Source organism: Lineus longissimus, chromosome 16 (assembly GCF_910592395.1).
Source record: "Lineus longissimus chromosome 16, tnLinLong1.2, whole genome shotgun sequence".
NCBI classification, from domain to species: domain Eukaryota; kingdom Metazoa; phylum Nemertea; class Pilidiophora; order Heteronemertea; family Lineidae; genus Lineus; species Lineus longissimus.
In genome coordinates, this window is record NC_088323.1 from 3,908,589 (window position 1) to 3,928,824 (window position 20,236).

Genomic DNA, 20,236 nt, shown 5'->3' on the forward strand with positions numbered 1-20,236 from the left:
GTACAGAGTTCACGTTGACCGCTGCATATCACTCATTTCGAGAACGTTCAAAACGTCAAGGCGTGATGTCTTGTTCCTTCCGAAATTTGGGAACAGCGTTCCCAAATAATTTCGGAATGACCAAGGCCACTAATTAACCTTATGCAAGTGAAAAGAGAGGTCAAGCGACAATGATTTGCAATATCTCGATGGCAGATAAAATCCGTTCAAGTGATTTTAACAATAATTGTTATTGTCCTAGTCAGGCCTAAAATCACGTGTCAGACTAGGTCTCACATGCTTTCATGTAGATATCAAAGGTATACGTAATACATGCGTTTGAAGAAAGTGTGATCTGCCAAAAATGGCGAACAAAATGCATTTTACATCAGCGCTGCTTGTGCTGGCTCTTGTCAGATATGCCGACGGGGCCAACTGTGTGAAAAACAATGCATGTTCGTGTACCTACGACGACGGATCAGGGACAGTAGATTTTCAAAACTTGGCCGGGACCAGTGGACCTAGGTACGTGTGTATACTATGTGTAGGATGAAAACCTTCCTTCGAACTCGTCTTTTTTTCAGGAAATTACTTCATTGTGTTGGCATACCCTGACAACGCTTTACTACTGTACATCAGTATGCTTAAAGCTGAATGATGTATGGTCTGACCATACGTCATGACCATACATCATTCAGCTTTAAGCATACTGATGTACCTGACAGGTTTAAACGAAACTTAAAATTCAATTACTTTTTTTCAGATTGCTCGACCAATATGATAAGAATAGGCAGTATAAGTATTCGTACAACCCATGCAACCCATTTACCGAACAGACTTGCAATAATGTTGCGGTAGGTGATATTAAATTTTAATTACTTAATCAAATCAATTCGGTTTAAAAAACCTATATTTTCGCCCATAAAATTACATTCGATAACAGCGAAAATAGCGGAATAAATCAGTGTAAATTTCATAATAGAACGTGAAAGATCAACTGTAATTCAGTTTCAAAGATGAGTCGGAGAGGATAAGCAGCTAATGCACCATCAAGGCACGCGAGTTTCTGAATGGTACACTACTGCGGACCCTGTTGTCCATATGATCATTAGGCCGAATCTAGTAGACTCATCTGCGCTGGACTTTTAAACCGGTGTAACATCTGTGGTTGTTTCCCATGTGTCAGTGTTTCCGAACAATAGGCAGCTAGAGAGACCACGACTTTTCAATAGGGGGAAACACAGAAAAACTTGTCAATCTATCTTTTAGCGTTCCCAAACAATGAGGGGAAACACTCAAAAATAGAAACACTCAAAATCATTACACCGGAAATGAGAAGGTAGATATTCTCGGGCAGTGAAAATGTAGCTAAAGCGCTGGTCGTTCGAAAACCCTCTTAACTTTACTAATAATGTCCTACTTCAGGTCTGCGAGTCCACGGTGGACGCCTCGGGCAGTACCTCGTTCACCACCCCTGCAGGCACGCAGGATAGCGCAACTTTCACCACAACAGGGGGACAACTCAAGATTGTTTATAAGACCAGACCAACAGAGTTTAATTAGTAAGTACATTGTACACAGGGGCCAGAATATGGGAATGATCTCACGCAACTTGCCCTTCTCGAAATTTGGAGTTCGAGACTTGGAGTTCTTGATGTGTTTTACTGTCTGACCAGGACTATTCAGAAATTGAATGCCGTAAAAAAGGTCATCACCACCTAGGTTTCGAGTTGATTCGCCCTAAACTTATCTAGGATTTCTGAGAATTTCTGATAATCTCGTGTATGTGTGTATCTGGTTGCCCCCTCCCCCCCCCAAATTGACCGCCTTTCAAGTTGGTTATCTCTAATGCAACTACATAGAATCAAAGTACATTATGTTATCAAAATTTTCTCACTTCTAGACTGGAAATTTAGAGGCCTACTGTCTGTAGTTAGTTGTAGTAAATTCTCTACAAATTCTCTACAACCTTTCTTTCCAGTCAAACAACTGTCACATTGAAATGTGATGCATCACTTACAGGAAGTCCCAAGTTTGACATAGCGGGCGCAGTGACATTTAACACTGTTGTAAGTAAGGAGGCCTAACCCTTGAAGCTTCACGATGATATCTCGAGTATGTAAATAGAAAACAAAGGCCTTTACCCGAATTACCATCACTGAGGCCATAGAAATGCCCGAATATGGACGATGTTTGCCATACTTTGGTTCATCCTCGGCGAACTCCATGTTTAGTTGCAAGGCCTCTCCTCTCGCATGTCACTGATATAATGCTCATAGCTCGGTAGTCCCCAGTGAAAGGCCCTTATGCTCAGGATGACTAGTACGGTGCACAACATTAGCCGCTAAAACTGTTTTAACCGCATCACTTTTCTTCTCAAACACTTATCTTCTCATCTTGTGTATTCTCGAAGGCTTTTTCTTCACCATATATTGCTGGAAACGACTATGACGCATGCATCTTTGTATTGTAGGAAATGACTATGACGCATACATCTTTGTATTGCAGGAAATGACTATGACGCATGCATCTTTATGCGCAATCGTTGAAGGCGGAGGAGGAGGCCTGAGTATAGGCTCGATACTTATCATAATGTAAGTATACAACAAAATAATTCAATTACAATTGATACATTTTTTACGAACGGCGAATCTTCGCCTTTAGCCGCCCGCCCACAAAGTGCCGTCCACATCTTCGATTATAACCAGCCTAAAAGCACTTTATATTTCCTGCCAACAGTTGGAATGATTTTTTTACATTCATCCCAAATTGATCAGACACTCTTAGGTAAAAGTATAGGTGGAGGTTGTCTAAAACTCTTATACTCCGCTGAAAACAAAAATGACACTTTCATTTTTTCAGATTTTTCGTCGGAATTATAGTCTATGTCGCCGCAGGGATTGTTTTCATGGTATTCGTCAAGAAAGAATCGGGGCCCAAAATTGTTCCGAATGTTAATTTTTGGACGGCATTGCCTGGTTACGTAAAGGTGAGTTTTAAAAAATGAGGTCAATGACCAGGCCTATGACTTGCATACAAGTTCACTCACCTCCCTAGAAGGGGATCAAGGTTAAAGCATATTATACTATCTTCAAGTCCGTACTACCAGTATACCTACTGTTTCCTACCACACAGGGGACCAACACAACGTTAACCGCTACCCCTTGACGTAAAGGTTCCACGGCGTGCACTGCATTTCTCATCAAAATTGCTGCACTACAGGTGTGTTCCAAAATTTCATGGTCAATTTCAAAGATTCTATAACAATCAGGGGGCGTGTCTCTGGTGCACCCCCTTGGATACGCGCCTGATAAACGTTCATGGATGAAAAATAGAAAGAAAGCTTTTTAAAAAAACGATATAAGATTCGCCAGGGTTTGAATCTAATTCGAATCCGCGTCTGATAAACGTTCATGGATGAAAAATGGAAAGAAGACCTTTTAAAAAAACGAAAAAATACATTCGCCGGGGTTCGAACCCTTGACCACCCAATCTAAAGCGCAGCGCTCTAACCGCTGAGCTATCAGGGCGTTCATGTTTGACGTGAGATATTCGGCAATCTGAAGACAGGCCTCAGGGTACGCGCCATGATTGTGGCTAGGTCACGCTGGCGGAAGAGTAATTGGGTGCAAATAGTTCCAAGGTAACCGTATAACTCAATATTACTATAGATAATTCTTAATATATCGTATATATATAGCTCGGTGATTTTATTGAAAATGTTTGCAGTTGATTTAAATGTTTGAATGGTTTAAAAACAAATTTTTTAGAAGCGAGGTCAACAGGGTCAAAAGAAATAGTTTTTGGCGCCAATGATTTCGGCAATGGCAGATTTGAATTAAGATTCGAGTCGATTCTTTTAGAAGCCGAAAGTGCGGATGCACAGGGCAATTGCATTTAGAAAGCTCCGCCGACTGATAGTCAAACCATTCCCTGGAGTGCTCGAAAACCTGGAATCAGTGTGTACTTCAGCTTGAAAAGTTCGCGGGTGAAGGGGTTTCTTCATCATGATATTGATAATGATAATAATGATGATGGTTTAAGAGCGCTGGCGGAACTGGAAGAAGAGGGAGCCACAAGGTCATGCGAAGATACGGTCACATAAATCAATTCAAGCCACGTCGATTCAATTTCAAATTCAGTATCGTACCAAACAGGGCAAAATTAAATATATAAAGCATTTTATTAATTTTTCAGGACGGAGTTTTGTTTGTGTACAATTCAGTAAGAGGAAATCGTGGCGAGTATACGCAATTCGGAGAAAAATAATATTGAGCCCGGAGAGAGGCAGCCGTGGTCACTACAATTCGGTAAAAGAATAACAGACTGACGCAACGTCTTTTGGATGCCATCACAAAGAACATTTGTACCAGTTTACGAATACATGCTCGCATATTTGATCTGGAGCGCGCCAATTACAGCAAGGATTCATCCACCCCTCGGTTTCATCTTCATACAACATTATAATGTAGTTCTATCAATTTTCTTGGTCATTCGGCACCATTAAAAACAAACCGACGGTCGCACTGCACGTTTAGCGTTAAATGTCACATATATTTTAAGAATAGGGCGTTATCCACCAAAATGTTCATCCACTTCTCAGTAGACCGTCGACAGTCTCACTTGCGCAATCCTATTCCACCCTTAATCTGGGACTGCGTTTGTTTTGTTTCACCATGGCAACCGAGGCAACAAAGGGCGGATATCGTCTGCTTCGTGAATCATTTCGAAGCCACCCTTCAGGCGACATTAGTTCCACGAATTGTTCGGAGGTGCCACTGGAGTATTTTCCAGCTTCTGCTGACGGGCGAAGCTGGAATATATTTCAGTGGCACCACTAACCAATGTTACCCTAACTTATGCAATCCATGAAAGATGAAGTCATACGAAGTACGAATGTCTATTGTATCACCAAGTAGGTTTCTGTGCCAGTTTATTAACGCGACAGTAAGTAGTACACGTGAACCATCGTTGACACTTTAAGTATCAACGATCAACAGCAACAACATTACAACAAACGCCGTGAAATCTATTCCAGATGAAGGAGACACCTCTCGTCGTGTAACAAAATCTCTTTATGAAATGATTTTTCTATCATAGAAAGTTCAATAAGTTGCCAGTTGCCTGGATCTCGGCTGTAGGTGACACAATGTGACATTGCAAAAATAAAAGAATGCAAAATTGCTTTGCTCTTTTCAGTTTCAAAGTATGAGCAATAATTGTGCAATCCAATTTTGATAGTCACGGTAACGTACCAGATATTTCACCAAATTGAAATCCCGTGCGAATGAATCAGCAAGTCCCATAATGATACTGATCCCTCATGTGCCCAAGGGCTCGCGAGGGACACGTCACGTGCGGTCATCCAGGGTTCAAAGGTCAGGCAAGGATTCGCTGGAAACCCTGTCAGGATAACTGGCACCGTGCCAAGAGAAGGTGATACTCACATTTGGTGATTACTCAGAATCTACCACATTCGTAGATCAATTGACATATCTTTCTTTTGTGGCATGTACATTTATCGAATCGTCGAAATGGAAGTTTGCGACAGCTGTTTATTTTATGCGAGATCATTGTAATTCATTTCGAAAAGAGATGGAACTTTTACTTTTACACGTTGTTAAAAATTTAACAAATTAACAAATCAATATTTAAATCATGTGCGTCTACATTTCGCAATTTCGTCAAAAGAGCCATCGCGACCCTTAGAAGTCTTTCCGAATCTCAAAAGCCTTTGGGGGTTCATTTTTATTTACATTATGTTCGTTCAATCACCTTTTACAAAGAATGGTCTAAAAACCGCGTAATAGTAAACGGAAAACCGCTGCAGAAGAGTGTTGAATCACCTATATAAACCTAGGAGACGAAACATACTGCGCATTTTCGTAGAATGAACAAAATTATGAAAAAAGACTCAGAAGATTACAGCTTGGCCAGGTCGCCATGGATACGACCACATAACAGCCTGAGTAAACGATGTTAGCTTGCAACCTCCAAGGACGTACGAAAATACGTCTTCTTTTGGAGAGGGTGAGAATGATTTAAAAAACACTTTGTCGGATACGCTGCACCTTTAGGCGGGCATTTCGGGGGTAAATTCATTGGTCTATCTGTGAAGTTGACTCTTATCTCGGCTCGAAATGAATGTGTGTTGTCGAGGGAAAAGTGTGCAACCGGATCATTCCGCCGCCTGTCAGCTGAAACGCAATTCGTGTTGTCGTCTGCGACGTCACATGACGATGATTCGAAATTTCATGGAACCGATGTAAACAAAGCTGGCCTTGACCCCGTCGGCAGACGCCGTTTCTGAAAATAAAGGAACGATCGATACTCCTCATCAAAGTAAACAAATCGTTTGAGGTTGTGACTGCGACGTAAATATATGGCTCCAAGGTCGTGAAGAAGCAAAAATAGCAATGACTGTTGAAAGTATTGCGAGGCTAGGCTGGTGGGGCGATTGAGGTTATCTTGCCGTTTATATTTCATTTGACGAAATATCATGATCAAGAAAGAAAAAAAAGATGGTGGGTACGAGACACCCGGATAAGGCAAGCATTCGGCATACTGGAGTTGACAGAATATCGAGACTCTCGGCTTTCCTTTAAGAATATAGTCTGAAGAAAGATCAAAATTCAATCAAACATTTCAGTGCAATGTACATGTATAACTGACACGGATTTCTACGCACGTATATTCGACGTCGTCCGTGGTAGGGACGACAATCCGTTTAGTAGCATAACTGCGTCACTGGTATATTTATGTTTTCTTTTTATTGATAAAACTACGTGACCAATAAAGTGACCAGCATCACTATGGTGATAGTGTTACTGGGCGGAAAGCAGACGACTGTCAGTCGCATTTTGAGCTAGCCCAGGTGAACCAGAGTTTCCTGATATCTTCAATGATCTGATCAATTTTATAATAGCGCAATTCCAAGATGTGCATTTGTTGGGGGGGGGGGGGGGGGTATGGATTGTTTACAAATGGCGAAATTGCTTCAACCATGCGCTGATCAGGACCGACCGTCGACGCAGAAAGTTGCGCAACGCGTTGATTCATTAGCACGTGCATTCTCTCCACTTTCCCGTGTGATCTTCCCCCCAAAATACCGTGATTTATTCAAAGACTAATGCGCAATAAAAAAATATGTCATCCTCGAGAAAATCCATGCTATTTCCCCCGGGCGTTTCACTCTGCCAAAGTGACGTCACATCATTTAATATGTCCCGCCAGATTTACGTACCTAGCGGATCAAAGATAGAACTACTTCCCGCCACTTGACTGCGAGACTGCTCGAACCCCTACCACGCCGGCAAGATGGTTGAACCCAACACCCAATATCATTCATGCCGAGCCCTGTACATTATGCTAATACGAAGGCGATCAATGCATTTTGCAGGAAAATCAATGCTTTCAACAATATTGCCGCCTTTACAACTGCGGCCTAGATGTCTATCCAAACAAAACTATCATATTAAAAGGCATCTAGGCCTTCGGTGTGCAAAACTAACCCTACCATCTGTGATGGGTTGCCGGCGGGTCACATTGATCTAACACAAAATGAACTGATATCATATATATATCGATTGGAGAAAAACTTGATTTTACGTCCTGCAGACTCCGGAACCGGCTAATTAGCATAAATCTCTCTGACATCACATCCCGTAGCTATTGCTGCGTTGACAGTCCTCACAAATCACTCCTCCGGCGAAACATTGAAATGTACTTAGTTCTTCTCTGAGAAACGTAGAGTTGCATTGGGTTGAATACAAAAGTTACAAGCGTAGATCTCGTCGTGTAGTACCAAAGCACTTTAAGAGTGACCACTAACACGCTTCAAACGTAAAGGTCGGCTATCTTTCGAGAAGTGAGGTGGATGCTGAAATCGAGATATTGTTCACCGCTTTGTTGCACTATCTTAGCATCTTTAGCGTTACCTTTATCTCTTTTAGTTACGCCCGCGAGAGGTGAAATGGTGATATCAAGTTAAAACTTATTTTTGAGCACTAACTCGGCCCAGATCTGGGCTAGTCCCCGGGTTTCTCTCTAACTAGGCGTGTAGTCTGATGGGTTTAACTGAAGGAGATCACGTCAAGTTCAGGTAACGCCAGGTTGGCAGTCAGGCCGCAAGGATGCCGAAACGACGAGTTGTCCGTAGTCACCAAAACTAGCTACCTGTACATGTACATGTATTTCTATTGTCAACACCGCCGATTCGATTGCCGCGGCCACGTCAAGTTCCTGATCTAGCTCTACCCATGAATATCCCCGATCTATAGCTACGCCGTGTTATCTCCTGCGGAGTCGAATCGGGGAGTTTCGAGGAGATGTCGCCCAAATTTCCTACGCAGGGGGTTTGTCACGTGAAAATCGCCATAATTATGACCAACCTATCTCTTACTCACGTTAGATAACTAAACAAAAGCGCCTCCTATTGGTTGCAAAGAAAAGGCACGAAAATTTGCCGCCATGATGGTATTTTTTCATTTGCATCACCCCTTTAGGTCCCCACTCCAATAAACGTGCATGAAGCACATTCATATACTGATTTATTATTTATTAGTTATTCCATACCCGAATGAATGGCATTCAGTTTTTCTTCAAAACCCATTGACGGATATATATGGAGGTGCGGGTGAGCATATAATGCGAACTCGATGATTTTCTGCCATAGCAAGTGAGGGGGGGGGGGGTCGATGGAGAGAGAAGGATGAGTCTCGTAGGACAATAGGAAGATGGATTTGAAATATGACATTATAGATGAGCTTAATTACTGTAAACTCGGCTCTGACATGTGTCTATTCTGTTCATCAGGTGGTCAGAACACACGTACTTAATAATCCTTTCTAAGACATCCTGAGGTTCAGTTTTTGATACTCCTACCTCATACAAAAAAATATCGAGAGGCGGGGTATATTGAAACCTACTAGTGCCAGGATGTTCCAAATGTCAGTAATCAATCTTGGCACACATGGCTCCAAGTGCACAGGTATAAAGGCTGGATTGGACTTCCATCTTGGGTAAGATGTAAGTACAGGCCATGGGCCAAACCCAAAAGGGCTAGTTCGTGAATTCGTGACAACATTTCTGGGGGCACAATAAACATTGTTATCCGATCTAGATGGTGTATTCCATCTACCTGACAAGTTATTGCAATTACGACATTCGATAGTTCCAGGGATTATTTTCCCAGGCCCGCAGACTCCCACTCCAAGGCCTATTCGGGTGTATCGACTGCCTGAGGATTAACTGGGTCAACTGGGTGGCAGCTGATGTGATTGTCACGTGTGGACTCCAGGGGCGCGTCCAATTGATCACAAGTAATGTCAGATATAATTAAAGCCTGCAGACTGAGACAAGTGGTACTAGCAGTTTTGATACCGATAGACAAGGATAAAGATTAAGAAATAACATATTCGGATAATCCCTTTCCCTGTGGCGAGATCAAAACGGTGAAACATCACTCCGTCAGCCTTGTCGGTGTTTATGCCAACCCTCATGCCAAAGCTAATGAAGCTATAGTGCGGTATAGATGGAAAAGTAAACATGATATCAGATAATAGTAAACAACAGTTTTATTGGTTCTGCGAATGGATGGTTCCGCTCACCTGTTGCATGTATACTCTGTCGAGGGAGAACAGAAAGCCGATCAGACTGCATCCTGAGCATCAGGGCCTTTCTCTCGGCACTTTCCGAGTCAAAGTGTATGCAAGGGCCGGGAGCACAGAACTGACCTATAGTGTTCGAGGATGATCTATAGTTTGCGCTGGCATAAGTAGAGCATGTTGGTTTTTGTTACGAACATGGCTGATGAAACAATTTATTGTCCATACAAGTTGGTTGACGAGGTCAATGGTCAGACAATTCGTCAATTCAAATCCCCCAAAAACGAACCGCCGCATGAGACATTAGAAACCAATGATTCAGCACTATTCACATGGAAAAAACTGACTAGACCCTTGATAAGATGCAGTGTGACCAAAAATGGTCATGTACCCTTATCGGCGTCTCCTTACTCAGCCACAGCAGACGCTGGCTCATCCGCTGATGACTGGCATCATTTTTGATGCAGAGGGAGATGCGGAGAAAAAAATCTATTTCAGGTGATGTGTCAGGGATGCGGACAGTCAGCAACGGAATCAGTATTTAGCTGTATCATCGAAACGCTTGGGTATCAGTCATTTCGGACGGTTGAAAACTAAGAATCCTAAAGACATGACTATTTGTAAGTTCACGGCTCTATGCCAAGAAATTATCGAGAGGCCCGTTTACATTGACGATCAAGTGTCCACTGAGTGAAGTCGGGGCCCCCGAAGTTCGGAATCATCACGAAAATACGTTTGCCGACCTTGGGGAAAACAATGCAATGGCTATAAGTCACGGGACATGAAAGAAATATCGCTAATCGGCTGCAGGATGTCGCTGGTTTGGGAGCAAACCTGCGTAAGGTGATGGACCCTGGAATCATGATCGTTGGTCGCTGTGAAATAATCGCTCGTTTTAGTTACGCTTTACTTGTGTTGCCTAAAAAAGGTTTCCCTAAAAGCTCAAAAACCTTTATATCTTAGAGTGTGTGCCATTTCATTACATTAAGGTTTCTCCGTCACGCAAAAGTTTGAGAGATGGTTAGAATTCACAGAGCTGTCCACTGCATGCCTGCGTTGACGCTGTCAGCGAAATGACTCATGATCGAAAGTGGTAGGGCTACAACGCCCCTTTCAACTGAAAGAAGCTGCGTTGTCATAAATCTGCGTTCTAAGGTTAGTAGGAGGTTATTAAGCCCAACCCTAAAGCCAGCGGCAGACAGGGCGATTCCCCCAGAAAAAAGGGTTGTTGGGTGTGGCGTCAACTGCCTTATACTTTCTTCTGAAGTTAGTTTCTACTGAAGTTGATTCGACATGCGCCGATCATTCAGCGGTTGTGGCAGCGGCGTTCGTCTCCTCGTGTGGCAGAGCGTAACTCCATCTGATGGCATAGTTTTCCCCCTAGGGACCCCGGTGTCTCCTTCATTACAATATCAATGAACTAATATGGACCTACATGTAGTGACACACCAATTGAACTTGCCTTTTCAACCAAAACCATGTTCCCATTCAACCAGCAATGATGTCTACTGTGTAGAGTTGCCGTGGAAATCCCAATCAACACCACTAGACACTCCATCTACTTTGTTCAACCGCTATACCGCAGTATAATACGGCAACTTCCTCGACCCTCTCAAGGTGCATATTGTAAATTATACCTCCGAAGCCATTATAAGGGACCGGTTTCTTTCATTGGCTGTAACAAATTGTGTCGGGATTGACTAACACAGATGAGGCTGGTCTTTACTTTGCAGTGATTTATTAATTTCTATCGTGCAATTTGATACAGAAGTGCAGGTTGAGTGAAACGGCTTGTTACAGTTTGATTCCATGTCGACTGAGTTTCTGATATCATGACATGGTTACTTCTATCAGTATACATGTATATGTATCGTGCAACATGTGTGTATGTGTGTATCCACATAGATTTCTTTGCATGGAGCGGTGGTGGTACGCTTCTAATTCTTCTCCTCCTCCTCAATCTAACCAAATTTGTCGTGTTTGGGAAAGGCATACTTTGGTAGGTATGTAGTTACTGTGCCTGGCTTAGGAAGGTAAATGTACTTGACAGTAAACCGTACTAAAATCCGGGATCAAAATTGACCTTTTGCTTGAAGGTTTTGTTTCAACCGATGACTGTATGGCATTAAATCTAGCTGCCTGCAGCCATGCCAATGACCTACTTCCCATCTTCGTCAAGAGAACTCCATCACGATATCACCAACTAGTGGACTTAAACCATTAAGTTAACAGAACGAGCCACAACTATAGAAACCACAATCGATTCCCCATTTTGAAGCCATCTGCACGCGGAATTCCCGTGGGAACTACATTTCCAAAATAAACCTCGCCCCCCAAGTTGCAACAGATCCTCTTCAAATACTCCAACGCATAGAGAGAAACATGGTAATCGTTAACGAGATTTATTTGATTATCGAGGATTTGGTCAATAAATTCTACTATATCGTGATAACGTCGATATCGTGAGGTCCTGTGTGGACGAAATGAATGGACATGGCGGCGAGCCAACTGAAGCAAAGAGGACTGAAAATGAACATAACAAAATCTCCAAACAAGTCTCAAGCAGTATTAATCAATGTCCATGTGAATATCTACAGAGGCAATTTAAAATAATTGCTTGGGATTGATTGGGGGATTTTCGGCGTATCCTGTGGTCGATGCCCAGGGTGCGTCCGTTGAGTCGTGTAAAGACCAATACTGAATGTCAAATTGGTGGAAAAATATTTCCCACCATTTGAGAAAACATGACCCTGCTGGCTAGAACCGGAAGCTCTTTGGACCGATTTAGACATATGAATGACTCGAAATGCCATGGCCTCCCCAAACCTCTACCAACATGTCAGAGGGTCTACTGGGAACGAGATTGGTGGACGGACTCGATGTCGCCATATTGAAAATTACCCCTTATTACGTTCAGCTAGAGAATTTATGTCAGGCCCTTGTTTTTTGTGATAAACCTAACTGCATTTTAATGACATGTTATCCAAAATAGGCATTTTACCAAATTCGGTAGTCACCAGATAGTCATGGGACGAAATAGAATTCCACATCTCAGCCGATACATATTCGAGGAATGCGTGAGCTGGTTTGATTTTGCATTGAATTCGTATTGTGTTACATCAATTGAGCTGAAAGTGGACGCAGATTGGACGGGCATAGTCAAAGGCCTGCAGTTTTGTCCCACAGAATTTCTAAATGTCTAAATATCAAGCAAATACATGTATCATATTCATACCATGAAATCGGTACAGTGAAATCAGGTCAGTTGGCCGTTACAAATGAAAGTGAAAATTAAAACCATGTTGTTGTCGCCGGCAAAATCATTTCGTAATCACTCTCTTTTTTATGTGACATAAATGGTTAATTAAAGCAAAAGCACCCAAGTGCCCGAGATTCGGTCCAAAAAGGAATTACTTTCGATCGATATATCAATCTATAAGACTATAGAATGGTCTCATTTAATTGATTAAACATTGAATACCTGCAGACAATCGGCTGCCAGTCAATGGAGGCAAGTCAGAATGTGGGCTGATGGTTTTATCATTAAACTATAAAGAGGATCGGGAAAGGAGTTTTCGCAATTTTTATAAATTAGCCTGAAGCAATCTTGCATGACATTGTCTAATGTATATTTAGAAGCTAATGGAGATGGTTTTTAGTTGTGGTTCGCAAAGCTGACAGCAAGAAGAGAGCAAAAAAGAAGTAAACAATGCCAAGGTTCATATGTCAGGCTGGCCGAATAGGCCTACCGGTCACGTGGTGGGTGGACTGAGATGCCACTCCAACTTCAGTTCCCTTCTGTAGCCTCGCCAGTCGTTGTGGCCTCTTCGATCGAAACTACGATGTTACCTGTGCATTGAAACCACCATGGATACAGATTTTCTATGCGGTCTACACCGCATCCACGTCCAACCTAACCAGATCTATTCCAAAACGTGCTATTAGTGGGATTTTGTATTGACTTTCGTGTTCAAATTAATATGCGATCACGTAGCAACGAATGCATGAATGAACGCAATGAATTTATGAATGAACGCAACAAGATGTCACGTGAGCAGACAATGCTTGGTCATGTGACATGGGATTGGCTAAAATTATTGTTGCTGCTGATACTGGCGATTGATTAGGAATTAATTGCCTGTGAACAGTACACTGTTGCTGTGCTGCATAGTTGGCCCACTTGAATGGTTATTCTTTTGGGTCTCAGACGTCAGTTTGACATAAAACTGAATTAGTTTCGTTCAGGAAGCACATGTAAGGTTAATGAGAAAGTGACATGAAAAATAGAACTATGCCATTACCGCCATTTTAGGCCTCTATCACCAATCATTGCATGGAAGTTCTACTACAGCGCCAGTTTCACAATTTGGTTTTTATTTGTTGTTTATGGTTTATTCTACTTTGGGAAAACGCACGTCAAACACATCTGGTTTTAGTAAATAATTCATCAATGTTTTTTCTATATTATCAGATATTCCGACAACCCGTCACAAAGCTGACAGCATTGTTTTATGTCGGAGTGCGACTTGAATTCCGTGATGGTGTTACATGTATAAGCCTACATTATCGCATTCCGGGCGCTGTAACCAAGCACCAGTTCCCACCCGACCGTTCCCTTAGACTGAGGCTCTGACACTGAAAAGAAGAATAAGTGTGCACTTTGACCAATAAAAATTGATAGAAGTGGGTAGTAAGTTGGCCTGATGCCGCTTAATTTTCAAATTTGATTCTCTCCCACCTGGTTCTCACCGCTTTCCAATGCCCCCAAGTGACTCGGGATCATCCCACTCAATTCACTAGATCGGCACATAAATCTCATCCTACCTTCCTTTTATTTTATCACTTCTTTGCCGAACGTTGTAGTGTAGGCGTGGGCGTTGCTTACGAGTGGATATTATGTCTGAGTTTGGGAGGGACGAGTTCGAAGGTCACCAAGAAAAACACGAGTTGGTAACCGGTAACGCATGCGCAGACAAGAAGTTGATACAATAATCGTTCATGCTCATCTGCAACCGGATACAAAATCTCAAAATTTAGTTTTATTTTCTGTCAAATTTTAGTGTTGGAGTATTGATTTACCACGCATTCCTTCTGATTTGATCCCCTTGTCACCGGTTCAGTCCGGAATTGAGAATGAACTAAACATTAGCACATGGATGTATTGATGTATGTATATCATTTCATCTCTGATCTTGCCTCGGGGACAAATCCATTTCTCTCGCCTACGCATCACGTGACAATTTATGGATAACGCAGCTTGAAACTCATTCTCAAAAATGAATTGTCTCCCATCATTTTTTATAAAAAAATGGGACTGTAGGCAGATCTAAGGGGCCAAATGTGTCGTTTTCATCGCCAGTGACAAGTATGCACAGTCAGAGGCCTGGGTTATGTCAGGTTCCGCATACAAGCGTGATCAGTTTGCGATGTACTCTGACTAAGCAGAGACCCCTATCGGCGACTTCATCTGGCCTGCCTGGCTATTGCAGTGCATAATTCCTGGCCCAATGCATAGTAAGATGGGCGGCCGGGGGTGGGGGGGGGGGGTCATGCAGGTGCCGTTCGTATCGTTGTTTTGAACACATTTTGGGATTTGACGAAATGTCTTGATGGTGGGAAATGTCAGTATGATACTTGGTACATCAAGTATAGATTAATCCATACTTGGTTATATGTATATAAATCTGATTAAATCGCTCGTTTACTTTAGCGCTTCGAAACCACCAGTAAAGCTGCATAATTTTTCATACCTCAATTATCATTTTTGTATATATCTTCACGACACGGTGCATGATGGGAGCAGAGGTATTGATATCTCATCATTCTTATAGGGATGGGTTTGGGGCTTCAATCATGGAAATAAAAGGGTTACCAAATAAGGTAACATTTTATGAATGTGTTTATTTGTAAATGCTATTCGTGGCTCACAATCAATATAAGGCACATCTCCAAAGCGAAAGTTCATCGAGTTAACAAATATATATGTTCCGGGAGTAGTGTTTTGGTTTCGTTTTGTTTTCGAGTCCGGTAGGCCTTCGATCATTGGCTTTGGTCTTTGGATAGTACAGCATGGATCGGAACTTGTGGTCTTATACTTTAGGCATTGGCCCCGCGATGATCAGAATAGTAAGTGTTCAAGGGAAGGGGGAGGGGCATCCTGGGAAATCAGGGTCTCTGGCCCTGCAGGCACACACCTATGTGAATCGAGAAATATAAGTCATGCGTCATTAAGATGATTACACTGTAAGGCTTTTGATTCATTTCAAGGTCACACCATCTGCCACTCGTGCCCCCAGTGAAAACCCCGGTGCGGGTGGCCGACTTAGAGACATCGCATCGGTCCAACCACTTCCTGAGCAGATGGTCACCAAAAACCTACTTTTGAACACAATTGGCGAAAATTGCGGATTACGAAACTAGGCCAATATTCTGTAAGCTTGAATTACTACGTGGTTGCGACCCCAGCAACTCTCCGCGGTCGGTCTATTAATGAAAAAGAACCCGTCATTGAACAAAAGCCATGTGAATTTACTGTGCGGAAGTAGTTAATCGAGCGCCGACATATTGACATTGCACAGAGAGGTGCTGCACGGAGGGCTCTCTCCGGCCCAGTTATTGGAATAAAGTGATAAATGCTGTCAGATTTTTAATTTTTCCATCCGATGTACAATTTGCAGATTGAAACTACTGTACTAGACTACTGTAGAGTGGAAGCTGACAGGACAGCCGACAGATTGTTAAAACGATGCCTTTCATTACCGGCTTACTCCTTTTGTACACCCAACCTTGACCCGCACTCCTTCTATGAAATATGATAGAATCCTTTTGAATTCTGCATGTACAAACAACACAAGCCCAAGCTCAGCAACCCTGGGACCTGAAAATACATTTTAGGGAAGGGCACTGATAAACTTCGTACAATGGCAGGTATGGTGAACATGTTCTTATTTGAACGGGCGTTACCGAGAAGCTTGTCATTTTCTGGCCCGCGGCAACTCGTAACCTTTACAGTAGTTTAAAACTACGGCCTTCACCTCATCTTCGGTGGGGGCGTGTCAAGAATTAGCGCCTAACACAAAATCCTGAAAAGAACTGATGATTAAAACGGGAAAGGGTTGAAAAGACGTTTTGTTTCGGATAGTGGCAATAATAATAAAAAGATACGAAAGTAGAAGTATTGCTACATCACATCATCATTATCAAATTTAACAAAAAAAAGGTACATAATTCGAACGAATGGGCTTTGGCGTTTTAATCATCCGCTATATATCAATGCGATCTACACGGATCCACTGTCATATTCAAAGAACCCTCTATAACCCTGAGCGGTATTTGGTTGTTTCGAAGTAAACTTCGAGAATATTCGCTATTCCGAACCCAATGATATAGTTTTTTATCTTTTTCTATCCAACACAGTTGAACCTGGGAGTGTGTCACATGACCAATTTTTCATCAATGGCCGCCCTCGCATATATAAATCAGTAGTGCGAGCCCCCATTTATGGTGAAGCCATCAAGAGGGAATGTAACTTATGAGAACAAGTCAAGTCGATTTGAGAAAAATGAAAATCATTTGCTTTTGATCAAAATCTAACCCATAACACTAAATTTTAACGTAATCCTTTTCATCTTCATTCAACATGGCGGCTGAGACCCTGGAATCTGCGCGCGCAGTATCACATGACCATATTATGAATGGCCGCCACCCTCGCACAAGATTCTGAATCAGACGGTAAAAATGTTTGATTTTATTGACATTGACAAGTGATCGATGTCGAATAAGGTAACATCGAAAATCGATTCAGCTTTTGCTGCCAAAAATAGATTTTTATACCTTGTTGATTATCCGGGATTGTTTCTTGATAAATTCTGAATGAAATTAATATCGTAATGTCGAGAACACTAGCCCATCTTATGGCCCATCTGGCCTCAACATCACCATTATTGCGCAAAGACGGCGAGGCTTATCTCGCTGTACTCAACAATCGACAGAGGACCTTGTGGGAAAATATTTGTAGTCTGCAGCAAGGCAATCAGCGTCGCCAAACGTCTCGCTTGGTGTTTACTTCACCAGGCAATGAATATGGAATATCTGGATATAGGGATTCAGCTGCCGAGCTAAGGGTACTTTGAATTTAACGCCAGGTCCAAACGCAAATCGAATAAAAAAAGTGTGGCAAGTGGTAATTCGGGTGAATCGAGATGATAGGGAGAACGACGCTTTACCAGCAGTGTATTTTGGTAGAAACCAGTAAATTCGCGAACTTTCGGTTTACTCTTTGATGAACCACTTTTACTATCAGAATCAAGCAAAGTGCTGACAGTTACGCAGACTCCTGCGGGCATGTTGATTAAAACATCACTCTCACTCATCGGGCTTTCGCTTCACTCACTGCGGGATAGTCGCGAACTGACGTCATGTCCTGCTTTGAGACAGCCACGTGTACTTTTGTGGTTCTGGATTGAAAGATATTTTTGGATCAAGAATCACTTTCGTTTGTTCATTGCATTTTCCTCGCAGAAATCTTTCCCCTTTTCAACGCTTCTTGCTTTGAATGGCCGTTGATCGAGATATATCGTATAAACGTTTCGCTTGACCGTTAGGCAGAAAAAACATTCCTATATCATGTATACACTGGAAGAATTCTCTGAGCCGTGTAACTGAGTTTCAGAACTATCAATAGTAATACCGCGGCTCTCGCTAGTCTACCATCCCTTCTAGCTCTAGCTCAGTTCAATAACCACCTGTTATATATCACGTCCATATATCCACCTGTTAATCAAGTACACAATGTGTAGGCGTGCCATTATCATCATCCATCAGAGTTGCAAGCGTCCAAATGGAAGTGGAGAGAAAATCAATTCTCCTCCGATGCAACATGTAAGCCTTGTTGTATTGTTCGCATGCCTCCATGGGTTGGGTGGATTTCTCTGGTTGGTCGTGTTAAGGTGTGGCGGAGGTAATTGCTAATTAGTCTGCGTCTACGAATACAGAAAAGTGCCAGCTCAGATTCGAGGCTGAAAGCAAGCTTTCTTTGCGTCGTCGAGACAGATAGCAATGCGATGATAGCCAGCTTACGCAATCCCTACAAACGATGAACTACGAACTAGGAACAGAAAAGTGCCAGCTCAGATTCGAGGCTGAAAGCAAGCTTTCTTTGCGTCGTCGAGACAGATAGCAATGCGATGATAGCCAGCTTACGCAATCCCTACAAACGATGAACTACGAACTAGGAACTACGACGGTCTGTCGTAGTGTCAGGAGGTCATGTGCTAATTCATTTGCGCTACACTCGTATATCATCCTCTATACTTAATTTTGTGAGGAATCGGGGGAATTTTCCAAAAGAAGTCTTCGATAAAGCACACTATACATTCTTCGTATGCCAACTTCATTCGTTCTCTTAGAGCTTTTTTGGTCATTGAGGTAGAAGTGGTTGAAGTACTGTAAACATTTCTCTTGAGCTGTTCGAGGAGAAATAGTTGAGCCACTTGGGATCGCCATCTCTCATGCCGTTAGCAAAAGGGGCTGCAGTATAATGTTGGATACCTCGGAGCCGTCGGTTTTCTCTCACAGTATAGGCAACGTTTTGGAACGAGATCAATGTAGCCAACTCTGAGAATGAACAACTCGCACCTGAAGGCGATGCTTACATAGCAACATGGCAATAGTCCAGTTTCAATATTTCGAGCAGTTTTCTGATATTACCCAGGTATGCTAGGCTAACATTATGAATGGAAATACAATTCAAGAGACGCAGTTCCTGCGCCCACGCAACAATACGAAGGCAACCTGTACTGTCTTCAAAGGATTAATCATAAAATGTAATGTCAAATATTGCATCTCGGCCAGGAATCTGCAGAGGTTTTTATACTTGTGCAACTATCAGTGCGCATCCTACACGACCCCTCTAGTCCTCTGGGGTCGACAGCAATGCTTTTCAGTGTCCTGTTTAAATCTTATGGGTTTACCATAAGGTTGCTCTTTGGTGCCGTTGAATCCGTGAGGAGAATGAGCGGTAGGCCTACAAGACGCTCGTTGATAGTTGCATTGGGGAATCGAATTAGTTGAAACTATTGATGGTTTTTTGCCCCTTTCTAAAATCGATTACTCGGACTTCAGCCAGGGTTAGCAACCGAAGGACGTTCTGCGCCTTTTGGATGGCAATCCGTTCGTCAGCTAATAATGAAGGAAGGTTGTCTGGGCCAGGATCCAATTGGCTATCCATTCATTTAAGGACATAGTGTATAACTGCATTTCTATTTCCATGAACCACCAATAAAGGCGAACGTAATAAAGTTACCTGCAGAACCTCTGGTACTGACAAGAGAGAGCTTTATAGAGCTAGCTAAGTACACAATCCTGGTAACAGGTCTTCGTAAATATGAATGGGAGAGCATTTACCTCCCAACAGGTGGGTACAGTAAAGCAATGTTAGCTTAGGAACTGGAGAACTCAAGAAAAGCAAAGAACCTATCAAGGCGCTGTTAGAAGACGATCTACAAAAAAAACAATAGCAATCTAGGCATTCTACTGCTAGCTCGGGGTTGTAGGCTATACCCAACTGAGGTGGTCGGTTAATAGTTAGCTAGCTGATTGGCACTTCAATTTTTCAGACGCAGAATGCGCCGCCCACGCTTGGAAAATATTTT

The 20,236-nt window shown here is 42.5% G+C and overlaps 1 protein-coding gene across 1 annotated transcript; it reads left to right on the forward strand.

Annotated features, from left to right (window-relative positions):
• The first annotated feature begins 294 nt into the window (after positions 1–294).
• On the forward strand, positions 295–6,756 carry LOC135500491 (uncharacterized). The gene is made up of 7 exons (XM_064792008.1): positions 295–504; positions 743–833; positions 1,405–1,541; positions 1,961–2,048; positions 2,488–2,573; positions 2,842–2,968; positions 4,177–6,756. Exons 1-7 carry the CDS (start codon positions 344–346, stop codon positions 4,246–4,248), a joined length of 762 nt encoding a protein of 253 aa, XP_064648078.1. The 5' UTR covers positions 295–343; the 3' UTR covers positions 4,249–6,756.
• Positions 6,757–20,236: the final 13,480 nt, after the last annotated feature.

Excerpts from the sequence above, each read along its gene's own strand:
- LOC135500491 (XM_064792008.1), top strand. The coding sequence starts at position 344 with ATGGCGAACAAAATGCATTTTACATCAGCGCTGCTTGTGCTGGCTCTT. Across the intron at positions 2,049-2,487 it reads CAGTGACATTTAACACTGTT|GAAATGACTATGACGCATGC; the intron begins GTAAGTAAGGAG and ends TTTGTATTGCAG. Across the intron at positions 2,574-2,841 it reads GGCTCGATACTTATCATAAT|ATTTTTCGTCGGAATTATAG; the intron begins GTAAGTATACAA and ends TCATTTTTTCAG.